General features: G+C 40.4%; 1 protein-coding gene across 1 annotated transcript in view; it reads right to left on the reverse strand.

Moving 5' to 3' along the window:
• ZSWIM5 (zinc finger SWIM-type containing 5) overlaps positions 1–14,955 on the reverse strand; it is a 62,135-nt gene extending 47,180 nt beyond the window's left edge. Inside the window, exon 1 of the mRNA XM_044441890.1 lies at positions 5,183–14,955. Within this exon, the coding sequence (XP_044297825.1) occupies positions 5,183–5,597 (415 nt within the window). The 5' untranslated portion in view covers positions 5,598–14,955. The remainder of the gene's footprint in view (positions 1–5,182) is intronic.
• Positions 14,956–15,079: the final 124 nt, after the last annotated feature.

Raw genomic sequence — 15,079 nt, forward strand, 5'->3', positions numbered from 1 at the left:
CAAATGGGAAAACATTCTGACATTCTGCTCCATTATCCAAATCTTTCCTCACCTGTAGGAACTGTGACCCCATTACCTGGTTTGCAAATGTTTGGGGAACCCACCTTTCCTAACAACATCACTGAGAAGTACAAGAGGTCTTGCTATATTAAGGATGTATTGAACCATAAATGATTAAGTTAAATAAGACAGTAAACAAGAAAGCAGTGATCCAACATTAATTTGTTGTTTCTTGTGCTTGTTTCTATAAGCCCATGTTATAAAATAAACAAAACCCAAAATAAACTCTTGGGTGTTACCTATAGCTTTGTTTTTATTTCCAGTTTTGTATTTTGAGCTTAGCATTAATTAAACTCCAAAGATTTTCGCAATTATGAAGGGACAAATCTAATTACTCATCAGTAATCAGCAATTTTGCTTTTATATTAGATATTCAAGGTCTGTCTCACACACACAACAGAGATGATGGTGATAACATAGTACAAACTGCAGTGGAAAAATTAATACACATTTCAGAGTAAACATTTATGACATGTTCAGATATGAATAAAATGTACTGTCAATCTTTTTCCTAACATTAACCTGTACTGAGGCCAACCAATGGCAAATGGTAACCCAAGTAAGACAAATCAGTAGTTCTCTCATCTTAGCACCAAGCTGATTGCAGACTGAATAAAGAAGAGAGCTGGAGATGGTTTAAACAATCATCAAACATTAAGACGGCTTTATCACTGTTGCTCTCAAAACCTGGTCTGAAATCAGCTCTGCAGACAGTCTCCATGGGGCTGTTTACACACTAAATTTTTCTGAGATAACAACCCCTGAAAAGTTTCAGCCTCACTCTTTCTTACAGAACCCTCCAAGCAAGCCTCCCTTGGAAGTGGCAGTTTGAGGCAGGCCCCAGATCTTGATTGTAGTGTCCAGGTAGATTGTTTTTGGGGGAGGCATTCTATTAAGTATTGTGGTCCCAAGCCATGTAGGGCTTTATAGTTTGGAAGCAGCACGCTGAATTGAGCTCAGATGCATACAGGCAGCCAATGCAAGTGGGCAGGAACTGGTGCTTTCTGTCCGAACCTTCTGGCCTCAGTTATTAGTCTGTCTGCTGCAATTTGCATAAGCTGCATCTTCTGAATAGTCTTCAAGGGCCCCACATAGAGTTTCTTTCTTTCTTTCTTTCTTTCTTTCTTTCTTTCTTTCTTTCTTTCTTTCTTATCTATCTATCTATCTATCTATCTATCTATCTATCTATCTATCTCGCCCTTTACCATGTCTCAGGATGGCAATACCATAGGTAAACAGGATACAGAATCACACATAAAATTGGACTGATGATGGCAATTGGGGCAGTCCTATGGCAGTCAGTAAGTCCATAAATTCCTAAGCGATTCCAGGCAGGGCACTTTTGGCATAGAGGTTAATGTATACCAAGACCAACAGTCTGGGGACCTCAACAATGCAACCAAAACAGTCGCTTTTGGCTCAGGCAGGGAGATGGTTGGGTGACAGAAACAGCAGAATCTTGTACCATTGTCCCAGCGCAAGATGCAAACATTCCAGAATAGTAGACAAATGGGCAGGGAGCCTAGAGAGAGAAATATGTTCCCTTCAGACTACAGGAAACCCCCTTCCCTGGCCTTGTAATTCTTTCATATACCCTGTTGTTGTACCAAGTACCCTGGATGGCACAGTTGGAAGAAGCTAACTTCCCTGTTTGCTCACCCAGCTCTTGGTTGTACATGCCAGATTGGCCACCTCATCCACTATTAAATCATGCATACAGGAAGTCTTATTGTAGACAGATCTGGCAATCAAAAGCAGCCTCTGGAGACTTAAAGGCAGACTGACAGGGCAGCAACCAAACCTGTGGCTGCAAAAAGGGCCAGGGCACAGCACAGCCATTAACTGCCAGGGCTGTGCTCCCCTTGTCTGGCTAACCCTCCCCACAATGCCATATCTATAATAATAATAATAATAATAATAATAATACCTTCTTCTACTTGTCACAACACTAATTGACCCCAAGTTGGTCCCATACCCTCCACTATGCATACATGCAGAAGGCCTGTGAAGGAGAAACAAGGCCCCTCTCTTCAAGACTCTAAAGGCAGGCAGGCAGGCAGGCAGGCAGGCAGGATTAGCTGCGATATTAGAGGGGGTTCCTTGTCCCTGCATCCTCCAAAAGCAGCACCCCCAAAAGTGGTGTCTTCCCTTTCAGGGATGTCACTACCCCACTTTAGCCAGAAGATAAAGCCCCCTGAGTATCCACCCAGGTGGTCGTAGGACCCCAGGTAGTGGGCAGGTAGGACTTGGGAGTTTCCATTTTTTTAGGGTTCTGCAGCTTCTGGAACCTCTTTCAGGCAAAGTTCCAATCCAGCCAGTAATGGTGTCAAGCAAGTGAGAAGGCTAACAGCCAGGTTAGGGGTCTGATAGGATGGTAGAAGAGGATGAACAAGGTGGAAAAAATGCCAGCAAGATACTGAATCCAGCATTCACATCTTTCCCTGAGAGAGACCTGGTCCATACGTTTGCTTGGGAGACAGATGTATATCTCAAAGTTCTCTCAGCCATGTCTGAAAGATGGAGAAATCTATTGATTTAGGATTTGTTTCTTCCTAATCAATGCCAAAGAATGAAGGTTCTTTAATTCTATCACAGAAAGCATGGCATGTGTATTATCATTGAGGCTCAAGGGTACATGTCTTGCATTTGGCAGCTAGAAAGCAAAATGTGTTTCAGAGATGCTGTGAATCTGAGCTGTTTTGTCATCTCAAGACAATTAACTAGCATCTAAATGAAGGGTTTTTTTTAAGAATCACTCCTCGTTTTAAAATATCTACAGACAGAAATAACAGTGCTCACTGGTCTTTGTCTTTGTAATCTTAGAAACATAGAAACAGAGTGAGCAGAAGTGGCCTTCCGGGCCACCTAGTCCGACCCCCAGCTCCAGCCAGCTACAGTCATGGCATGCCTACATGAGATGTCTCCTCCTCCTTGAATATCACAGTCAACAAGCTTGCAAGTATGCTCTGCTAGCACCATGGCAGCTGACAAATTCCTATGCAGGAATTATGAACTTATAAACTTCAGGGGCTATAGAATACTCATATAACTACCCACATATTTGAAACATAGAGTCTCTGTTCAGCTCATTAGAATGTGCTGTAAAGATGGAACCAACCTGAACCAACCTTCTCTAACCTGATGCCCCCCAGATATATTGGACTCCAACATTCCTTAGTCTGGCGGTCACAGGGACTGAGAAGCCCATTCTGAAGAGTTTTCTACTACTGACTCTGAGATGGCCACTCTGAAGCCAGGGTGGGCAGCTCCTTGAAATACATTCCCTTACTCGCCTGAGCTGATGGGGCACATCTGCCAGCACCTTCATTGGCAATCCCCAATCATTTCTTGGGGGGCAAGAGGGTCACGATATTAGATGGATCAGGATTGACAGCTTTAATGCAAACCGCAAACAGGTTTGTGTGGTCTTGGAAGAAACTGGCATTGAATGGGAAGGGGCTGATAACATCCATACCCCCTGCTATGGTATTTCCCAAATGTGTGCATTGCCACTGGAATAATGGCTGGGCACAATAGGAACTGGAGTCCAACACATCTGGAGGGCACCAGTTGGTGAATGGGTCTCATTCAGAGGAGAGCTGTGGAAAGAGAAATGTTTGGGAGCAACCAGACTTTCTGTTAAGAGTGGCTATAAGGTTAGGAATGATTTGTGAGGAGATGAATAGGACTGTATTTTTTAAAGCAGAGTTGGGCAAGTTCTGAGGATTTTCTGGGTCACATTTCACCTTCCATGATGTACTAGGACCACCCCCTGTCCATTGCTGAGGCGTCAAAAAAGCAGCAGCTTTTGACGGAAACAAGGCACACATGGAGTGTCCATCTATAGTCACACCATCAAGAATAAAGATTTTTCTTAGACTTCTAGTACCTGCAACCATCATGTCATTCTTCCTGACTCCAGCAGTCTAGCATGGGGGTATGACAATCACAGCAATTTACTATACTCAAATATCTAGGGCCATCATAAGACTGTAGTTTTGAGGGAAAGCACATGCTGTCCATGCCAAAGGTCTTAGGCTTGATCCCTGACATCTCTAGGAACAGCTGGGAAAGGATTCCTGTTGGAAACCCCAGAGCACAGCCAGCGGAGACAATTACAAGGTAGATGGATCAAATACTACACAACAGAGGGCAGCTTCCAATGTTCCCACTGACCTTCATATTACACAACAGTCCACAGTGATTTAATTTATCCCTGAGCACTGTGCTCATTAGTACCATTTTTGCATGCCACCTGCTAGCACCTGGCTTGTCATGTCATGCAACCCCAAGACCACCTTCAATAACCCACGGTTGTGTTTTAGGGTTATTTAAGAGTGGTCTGGTCCCCAAACAACCCAACTCCTGTATTCTCACCACACAGCAAGTCAGGCACCCAGCATAACATGACAGTGACTAACAATATTCTCTCTCTCTCTGTGCGTCTCTCTGTGTGTGCCTCTCTCTGTCTCTCTCCCCCTCCTGTCCCGTTTTACAAGACTTTTCACTTTCAAGGTAACTGATGCACATTAGTTAACTGCCACAACACCATTTCATTATTTCATCATGCAAACAAGATGTAATGATCCACAAAATACAATATTACATGCTGTAAGCCTGCCTTACCCTACCTTGTACCTTCCAGATGCATTTGGACTACAACACCTAGAATTCCAAGTGTATGGCCCTGTTGGATGCGAATTCTGGGAGCTATGGTCGAAATGCCTCTGAAGGCCACCATGTTGGAGAAGGCTGTACTGTAAGCAGTTCAACAGACCAGAGAAGATCTGTGGAATGTGCAAGAGTTTGAGACCTCCAAAGGTTGTGCTCAAAACTGCTGCTTCAGCATAATTCTTAAATATTTTCCACAATATAGCCTTTTCTCTGTGGACTGCAAATCACACAGTCAACTGCCAGTTTGGCTCTAATCACCTGTTCTTGCTTCTTGAAGGAGGTCGGGATTGTTGCCAGCATTTTGCACTGGAACATTAATAAACACAATATTGTAATCCCTGGTGGTTCTTGTATCTACTAAGTAAAAGTTATCCATTGGGCAGGTCACTTGCTGCTTCGAGGATTTATCAGAGGTAGTTTTATTGTTATTTTTACCACAAGGACTTACCATGAACTTGATTGATTTCAGAGTTGGAGGACAAAATTTCATCAGCCAGTTTTTGAGCTGTTGGGAGCACTTCAGTGTGGTGGGCTGTGATCAAATACTGAACAAACTTTTGGAGCTGGTCCCTGTTCATTTGGAAAAGGGTCTCTGAGATAGGAAGACGGAGTTTGACCTGATCAGGTTTTCGTATCCTGTACAGCGAGAGTGCCACAACATGAGCACAGTAAAAAATGTCCTTGTTCCCACAACCACACGTCACGGAAGTTATTTTGCATCGGTCGAAGCTGATGGCCACTTTATAGGTCATTTCTGGCTCTGCTGAAGTAGCAGGCTCTGTAACTGTGCCACTCAGGTGGAATCCTGTGAGAAGGAGAATAAAACAGGGAGAAGGATATTTAGCTTTGCAAGGAAACTTCATCTTAATAGAACACCACTAAGCTCAGGCTTCAATAATGCTTACAAGAATGCACACATTACCCTCCTTGAAACTGTTGAGCACAAAAGACAGGTCATAGCCACTGGCAGCAGTACCCTCTCTCCAAAACCAAAATATATTCAGGGCTCAAGAAAATTATCTACCCAGCATGAAGGCTGCTTCCAGTTGAACAGTCACATTCTGCATTCTTTAGCCAGCTTAGAATGATTCCAAGCTGAATGAACTGTAGTACTCAACGGAATGTAAAATATTCAATTTGCTTTCAAATCAGTTGGACTAGCATAAGACCCACTCCAAAATTGTCTCAGACTTTTCAGCTACTATCAAACCCATGGGCAAATTCATTAAACTTTTGGAGAAAAGAGTGGTTGCTCCCTTTTCAGTCTCATGTCCCTGTAACGTAACTGCATTCCTTCCAGTCCTTTATTGCCAAATAAGCAAGGATTGGCTGCAACTGAGAGATACTTCATCTGATGGCAAAAGGGGTTTAATATCATGCTGCATCTTGGACATTTTCTCTGCCAGAAAATATGGTTTAGTATTTTTGGGAAAGGTAGGCTTTGCAAAAATCAGTCAACTGCCAGATATCCATGCAAAATATAACACACCACCAAATCTGATTTAAAAGGTCATTAATTGCCGTTGAACAACATTGCAACATATCAATTCATATTTCATTGCTTTAAGACACAAGCCTATGCAAGTTTAGCCAGAAAAAGGCCTATAGCATCCAGCATGCCCCACCCAGCAGTCTATACTTTCTTTATAAAATTGCATAAGATTGTGCTCTTAGGGAAAAAGAACAAAAAGTACAATGCCTCACTAACAAAGACAACACAAATCTAGGGAAAATTATATATAAACTTGCTATGGTAAAATAGTCTATATTCATTCCCATGACATATAAATGCTGCAGCTGAGCAGACCCAATCTTAAGACACATCTAGAATGGCTCAGAAACTTAACAGAAAATTATTTTGTGTCAGAAAATGGTACAGTTCAAAGCAAAGAAACAAAAATATTCACCCTTTATTTTGTGATGGTGTAATGGACACAAACTGAGTGAGAAAGAGCACCAATGCATTTTAGCAAATACGAAAGCAAAACCACACTGCATTAAAATATTTATGCAGCCCTTCCCTTCAAGACCTCAATCAATTTAAGTAAAATTGTAGATAATGTCTTCTTTCCTTCATTATTCCAGGTGAAAAACACAATTCTCTGTGTATTTCCATCTAAGAACGTGGACAATGAAGTAAGTGATCTACAATGTAGATCATATCAATTTTCCATAAAGTACACTTCCACACAAAAATGCTTCTTCTCAGATGTTTCCTCCCAGTGATGGCTACTTTCCACACTGCAGCCACAAGAAGGGGAATAAATAAATATTTATGTTATATTTTATGTTATTTCATATATGTAAGCTGTCCTGAGGCTTTCGTGACAGGATGGCATATAAATATTTTAAATAATAAATGGCAGCAGAGAAAGAGTAGCAGGAAAGTTGAGCATACATCTTATCCACCCATGTCAAATTGTGCTTAATTCCCCCCCTGATTTATGAGAAAGCTGCACGATCCACACTGTAACAGATGGGCTTGCAGCCAAGATGTCTACATTAGCCCTTAAGCAAATTGTTCTCAATCTCAGTTATCACATCTGCAATTTAGGAATAATAATTCAATCCTACCATACAGATTTCTATATATTACTGAGGTAACATAAATGCCTATATACTCTTGAGGAAAGTAATATATAAATATTAAAGCCATGTAGAAACTTTAAGATAAAGGAAGCACTGAAACAACTCCAAGGAAATTTAACAACCATCTGTATAAGAAATGCAAGGTTATAACAGCAAACATAAATAGATAAGCCCTGCTCTTACTGTAAGAACAAAAACTGTTGCTTTATTGTAGCAGCTTTGTCCTTTCTTGTCTCCCAGGAATGAAATTAAAAGCTGTTTGTACTGAAAGCCTACAAAACAAGGTGAGAAAAGAACTTTATAAAATCTGTGCCAAAAGGCATTATCTTTTGTTCTTGGCTTGAAGAGAAGAATTAATGAGTCATTCACTCAGGCAATTCTGGAAGCCCATGGAGCATCCCTGACCTACTTAGGGAACAACAACAAATGGCCACAAATAAGGGGACTATAATCTTTTGTTTGCTAGTTTATGTTTTGCATCCGTATTTCACCATTGTATTCATAAACTGTATATCATTTCTTGACAAGTGGTTTTGTTCCATTCTGAGCATGCTTGAATCTGAAGGGAGGTGCCTTGGCTTGACCAGACCCACAGAGATGACTTCCAAACCACCTTGCTTATTCTAGGGTTCTCAAGTGCTTTAGAACATTCCCCCCTCCCCCCCCAATCAGGTTTGGATGACACAGCAACCCACATTTGGCATGGATAATTATGGAAGTGAAGCAGTATGCAATTGGCCCAGGTGGGGAAATAAGGTCCAACTGTGGTTTCTTTTCCTACCCCAACTCTGAAAACCCAGTTTTCAACTGCTATTTTACCAGGACAAAAGTAATAGGAAAAATCTATGCTGTTACTCTCTCCTGGATCTTTACTACAGGAGGCTAGAACTAGAGACCATGATCATGGATACATACAGACCAAAATGGCATTCACCTTTGTACCAGTATTGTATAAGGTACATAGACGCTATCCTGGAGCATTACTCCACAGCACAGATCCACATGCTTAGAGAGACAGCAGTCAAAATAAATGGTGATCCAGAAAAAAGGGGGTACCAACACTTGATCATCATCTTATGCAATCAAGACAGTCCTTGAGAAGAGCTCTTCAACCCACTAGGCTCTCAAAGGAACTAAATGAGATGCTTTCAGTTCTGGTAACTGCAAAGGAATGTTTGTTAATGTGGCATGCAGGTCTTGGCTGTCCTAAAGAAGGAGGGAAAGACTGACAGCCAAGACATTCCAAAGTGGTCAACAGAAAATTCACACAATTCATAGCAGAAAATTCACTAATATTTCAACACACCAGCTTCCAACCAACAAAATGTAAGGAAAATAGTTCCCAAAATGTGTGGATACAGAATAGTCATCATCTAATATTCCAGTTAGTTAAATATGAAAACAGTAAGGTGAAATATCAGATGACTTCCCTAAATTTAAAATATGATTGGAAAAAAAGTTATCTGTGAGTCCAGATTCCCACCGCACAAGTTCAACCACATTGTAATTTTCCTCTCAGATGACTATTGACTATACTGCTAGAAATTTTTTATGATTCCAAATGTTAACTCATACCAGAGGAATCTGAAAGGCTTACAGACAGCAAAAGAGAAAATTTATTTAACTACATTAACTGCATATAGCCCTTGTGTGCTTGCCAAACAGCACAACCATTCTGAGTCAAATTCTACCAGAAGTTTTTAATCAACAGTATCAAAACCATCTTCTTTAAAGTGATGCCAAAACCCACATCAAGATCTGATTAAGTACTAAGAGGGGTTTTCTTTTTCGCTTTAGGAACTAGATTTTTCTAAAGGCCTTCTAAACAAATCATAGACTCCTTAGACTGATCTAAAAACCAGGAATATACCCAAAAAACCACCTCCATTCAAAACCTGTCCAATCAACATATCCATGTTCTTCATTTAATTCATTCTAACCAATATGCATGGTAACTCCCAGTTCTGTACAATTATTCCTTTGCAACAGCAGGAGCAACTTCCTTTCTTTACCCCTACATAATGATACTGCATGCTGAGGGTAAAGACAGCTCAGTATAAAGGACTCCGTAACATTATCATCAACAGCCTCACTCTCCTCTCTTTTCCTCTCTTGATATCCCATTGTATGATTCTTCATGAGCAGATAGGAACAAAGGTATGCATTTTATACAAGAAAATCTTAGCCAAGAGCTCCATTCTTCCTGTGAGGTGTTCATCATACAAATCCTAAAAAAGGTCTGCTGAGCAAAAGCAGCAGACTTGTAGCACATTAAAGACTAGTAGATTTTTTATTGTGGCAAGATCATAGGAAAAATAAGACACAGCTGTGCGCTGCACAGTTTACCTAACTACCCTCACAGCACATCCATTGCTGTGTTGCCCAAATCAAGCAAGGTGCACAGGAGGACGTGGCTTCACCACGACCCCAGAAACCTACAACAAGCCATGCTCTGAAAGCTGCCCCACTGGGCTTGGACAACAGAGCAACCCACACACCATAATTGCGTAGGAATGGCTGCCTTGCACAGTGGCAGGGAAAAGATGCCACTGTGGTTTCTTCTCCTCATGATCATGTAAACCCCACCAATATCTCAGATCAGGTCTAACCCAACATAATCCAACCTTTGATAATTTCTAATTTAGCAATTTCATTCTAGAGTCTCTATTAGAATTTTTGTTAAAGGATAACACTCAAAAAGGCAAAAATTCAAAGGCATTTATATTTTACCTGTTCTTTGAAAAATAATCTTTAGCCACATTACTAGATTTCTTTCCACTCATATTTTAATACTGGCAATTGAACTGAAATCCTTACCACCTATAAAGAAATATTTCATGCAAATGAGCAGCCAGAGTCGTGGAGGCTCTTGTCCCTTAAGGCTATACTGGGTAGCCTACAGACTACATCTGATCAGGGATAGAAACTTACAGACATTTACCAAGTTGACAATACCTCAGTTGATACTATAGTTATCTTGGCCATAGTCACACTGTCTGCTTGTACAAATACAAGGGCTGCAATTTATCAGTTGGTTAATCAACTATAAAACCATATAATTTTTAATTAGCTAAATTGTGCATCAACTATTTTAAATTACTTTGCAATGGCTGTGAACAGAAGTGAAAAAACAAACAAGAAACAATGTTTGGGAAACTTTTCCAAATAAGTCCTCTTACACACATCCCTAAAATTTATGTATTTATTTATTGAAAATTACAAAGCCAGCCAAGGATGGGTCAGGATATCACCTCAATTAATTTCCCAATTCCTATCCAGATTCTGCTGCAAAATTCAATCAGTTCCTCTTTAATTGCCTCCCATTCATCAATACCTGCATATATTACATTCAAAGTAAAATATTGTATGCATTTGTTTGGTTCATAGGTGGATGGGAGAAGGGCTGATTGTTAGAGAATGAAGAAGATGCGGTAGAAGCCAGGGGGCAAGGAAAGAAATCTACTTGCAAAGGGAAAGCAAAGTGTGTAAGCCCACAGCTTATTTCTCATTCTCCAACCAGTATCCAAACCAAGTATAAACCTTGTTCTGTGATCTGTGTCTGCAGGCAAATCAGAAAAATAGACCAGGAACCAACTGAGTAGCTGCTCCATTTTAAACACTGGCTTTTAGGCATATTAAATTACCTTAAAATATCTTGGTCTGGTGTTGATGACAGCTGGAAAACAGTCTAAGGGGAAAGGGACACAACTCACGTCTTGCGCAAGTATCTCTGGAGTCTGCCAAGTTTATCTGATGTTTAGGCTTTAAATCAAGCATTAGTTTAATTTCTAGCTTTCATGACAGCACATATATTTAATATCAACTAGGAAAAAATGTAAAATATTTATCAAATGTTTAGCCAAAGATTAAACACTGCTCTGGAAAAAAGTTCATCAGGATATTTATTTTATCTGAAGTATTTACATGAGTACATGGGATGCTTTTGTTCAACTGGCTGCCTCAGTAGTCATACTTTTGAATAATCACTAGCAAAGCCAATATAGGAATACATGTTTTACGAAAGGTTACTGCCCCAACCATACTTCCCACAAAGAAAACTGGGCTGTCAGGTACTTCAAGCCCCAGAAATGTGAATCTGGTACAGGAAAGAAAAGTTCATTGAAAGTGAAACAATGCAGGTTCATTCAGTAAACACTTACAGATGCAGCTGTCAAAGCAGTAGTAAGAGCTAGTGTGCTGTAACAGATAACACGCTGAACTTTAACCATGGGAACCTGTGTTCAATTCTTCACTCAGTTGTGAAACTTACTGTAAGCTTGAGCCTGTTACTATTGTCTTTTATTTTAGTAATTTTATTTTTAAATACCTTTCTCTTCAGTAAAATCTAGACTGGTTGGCCTAACTTAGCTCAGGGTGTTGTGAGTATAAAAGAGGGAAGCATATATGCCAAAGAAGAATGGAATTAAAATGCCACGATAATACTTTGAGCCTGTTTGTTTCCCAAATATACAACATGGAATGTAGGAAAAGAATGGTCTCCTGGTGAGTGGTGAGTGGTGTGTGAATGTCTGGAAAATGAGCAAGTATCCTGAATTATGGGGCTGAATAATGGAGTATCCTGAATTATGGGGCTTAGAAAATACTACATAATTAGAAATATGTGCATTTGGCCAAATTTGGACACTTTCAAATACGAAATATAAGAGAAGGAAACAATTCAGAATGCCAAACAGTTTTTATCCCAATTGTTCTCATGATTCTTATAACATATGTGCAAATTAAGTTGGCAACAACTTACTTTGAACTTTTGGAAAAAGGTAGAGGGTTCACACCATTGTTCTCATTGCCTTCATTCTGTTTTCTCTCTTTGCCCACCTGCAAAAGCTGTGGCCTTAATTTAGATTTTAAGCACTTCGAGAAAGATACCAGTTTTCTGTTGGTGCTATTCTGTAAGACATTATGTTCACTCATAAATAATATAATTTCTTGGCTTTGGGGAATGAAGTGCTTCTCTTCTATCTCGCTTCCCCAATCTGGTACAAGTTTATTTCCTTGGATGCCTAAAAGCACCTGATATATAAGGTAGTGTTCTAAGATTTGCTAGGCTCTATTCATTTTATCTAAATTTCTGTTTTTATGTTTACAGATGAATATGGATGTCTGCCCTGAGCTGTCAGTAGGAGGCAGGCTGTATCCTAAATCAAGAACTGACATATTCAAATTGTTGAATGATACATCACAATTCATCAGGCAGTGTATTCTAGCACTTTTCACGAAGTCCTTCACCAAAGGTTCCTGAACAAACTTAGCATCATGGTCCTCTCATGGATCAGTAACTGGTTAAAGAACAGAAGCAAACAGTAGCTGTGCATAGGCACACTGCCTCTGATACTGCAGGTAACAAACAACCACCAGGACTAGTAGCCACAGATAGCTTTGCCTTCATAAATTTGTCCCATCCCCTTTAAAGCTATCCAAATTGTGGGGCTGTTTAAGTAGTAGCAGTATAAATTCTAGAAGCAGCAAGCTACATGCTGCTCAGTATTTGTTTCTTTTTGTTACAGAATCTGAATTTTTTTTAAAAAAATATTGCAGAAAGCTGTGCCCCATATATTTTGTTTCTAGCAGGCATTGCTGATACTTTCTAGCATGCTTCCAGCAAGGTGCTGCCGCTCCATAACAAAGAGGCTTTCTGCCTTTCTCTGTCACCCTGAGGTAGCATATCATCTTACTGAGCATGTTCAGCCTCCAGCTCCAAAACACCCACATCTAATCAGACTAACCCAATTTCAACTGTCTGCTGCATAACAGCTTGCTGTCCGATTATAAAGCTGCCTGACACCAAGAAAATGTGGTAGTGATGAATGGCTAAGATCACATGGTTCTTTCTGACTTTACCAGCTTCTTCTTTTCTGTTGGACAAATGAACAGCATTTCCCCTTCCCTAAACACATCACTCTTCCAGACCAGAGTGAAGGTCAATCATGGGACATCATGAGCTATCTGGAGAATGGTTTGCCTGGGTTTGAGACAGGGGTGCAGCTTAGTCATTTTAGATTCTTGTTTGTTTGTTCTTTTTCCGCATATTTGAATATCTGAAGAATATAGCTTTTCATCTTAGAACAAAAGTCTTGACCAGCAGCACAATTCAGGATGCCCTGTGAGGCCAAAGAGTGAGAGCAGTTCTTATTATGTCCCCCTTTTAAATGGCTGTATTACTTCAAGTTGTGAAGCATGCGACTCTCTCCTCCTTCACCACCACTATTCCACGCTTTACAACTGCTTCTGCACACCTGCTGTGTTAGAACAATGAAAAAGCTATTTGCCCTCCATAATAAAAATAGTAATAAAATACAGAGCATGTGCAGTTTTGCATTTAAAATATATTGAAATCCTTGTATTATCGTGACTACAGGAATAACATGGAACTTGCTTCTTTGACTTTCATCACCTGACATTTTCTGGGTGGTTATTCAGGCCTTCCTGGAATGCAGGGCCCTGGACTTTGGCCCCAGAGTCCAGCCAAAGCTGCATCACTGTTTGAGCCTTTCATCTTAAGATGAGAAGCCATAATTCTTCAGAGATGCAAATATGTGGGGAAAGAACACACACCTAACACAGGAACTGACAGTATTGACCATGATCCAAAAACATATTTGAAAGCCTGACTGGGGATGTGTGTGGGGGACCTTGATGATTTTCCCTCTTCAAAAAGAGCTTTAACTAGCATTAAATTAAGGTTGCTGTACTATTAGTTATTTATAACACTCTAGGGATATTGGAGAACCTGCCATGGGTTTTAAATGAGTTCAGATTTCTAGGATTCCCCAGATTCTGCAGTCTACCAGCCCTTTCTGAATCACATGGATTCTGTGGACTTGTGAACCACTACTTTACTTTTCAGAATTTTGCACAAACATTCCTGTTGAAAAGAAAAAGAAAAGAAGCACATTTCCCCGCATACTAAAGCATGCAAATGCACATTCTGGAGGAGGTTGTGCATTTTTAACAGTGGAGATTTGCAAAAAAGCACATGTATGCAAGAAGTTCAGGAACTTGTAACAATTCCCCCCCCACACACACACACACTGTCAATGAGAATGGAGGAGAGATTGAAAAGTACCTCACAATCTGTGAAATGCAGATGGAATGGATTTAACAAAAACTGTACATCCCTATGACACACTAATGGTCATATGGTAAGCAACTGCTAACATATAGTTATGAACTTCAGTCATTCAGCATATGGTGGAGTGTACACATGCCTGTGCACAGACACACACAGAGAGATATCTATATACTAGCACAGCAGGGAAGGGAGGTAAGCAAACATTTTCAAGCAAACAGATCAATTGCTCCAGCCAGCTGAAACTGACAATTGCTCTCTCCCTGACCTTGCAGTTGGAAGAAGATGGGCTCATGAACTCATTTCCACATGACAATGCTCCTGTAAAGTGATTTGCTTGCCTGTGAGAATAGTGGAGAGTTCTTCTCAGTCCTGCACTCCTAGTCTCCATTGAAAACAGCTCAGTAATGGCCTTTTGTGCTGTAAGTGCCAGAAAGCCTCCACTGAAGATGCATGCAATTAAACCCACTTTTTGTTGCTCTTTTGATACACACAGACTCCCTGGGCAGGTGTTGCCACACACAAAGGGAAAGAAAACCTAATCTCTGCAGCATAACATACAGACTATCCCCATACTCCCCCCACCAAAAAAAAAAAAAAAAACCCAGATGGAGGAAAGAAGATTTTATTCTCTCTCTCTCTCTCTCTCTCTCTCTCTCTCTCTCTCTC

This window comes from Varanus komodoensis, unplaced genomic scaffold (genome assembly GCF_004798865.1).
Source record: "Varanus komodoensis strain SLA01 unplaced genomic scaffold, ASM479886v1 scaffold1, whole genome shotgun sequence".
In the NCBI taxonomy this organism is placed as follows: Eukaryota; Metazoa; Chordata; class Lepidosauria; order Squamata; family Varanidae; genus Varanus; species Varanus komodoensis.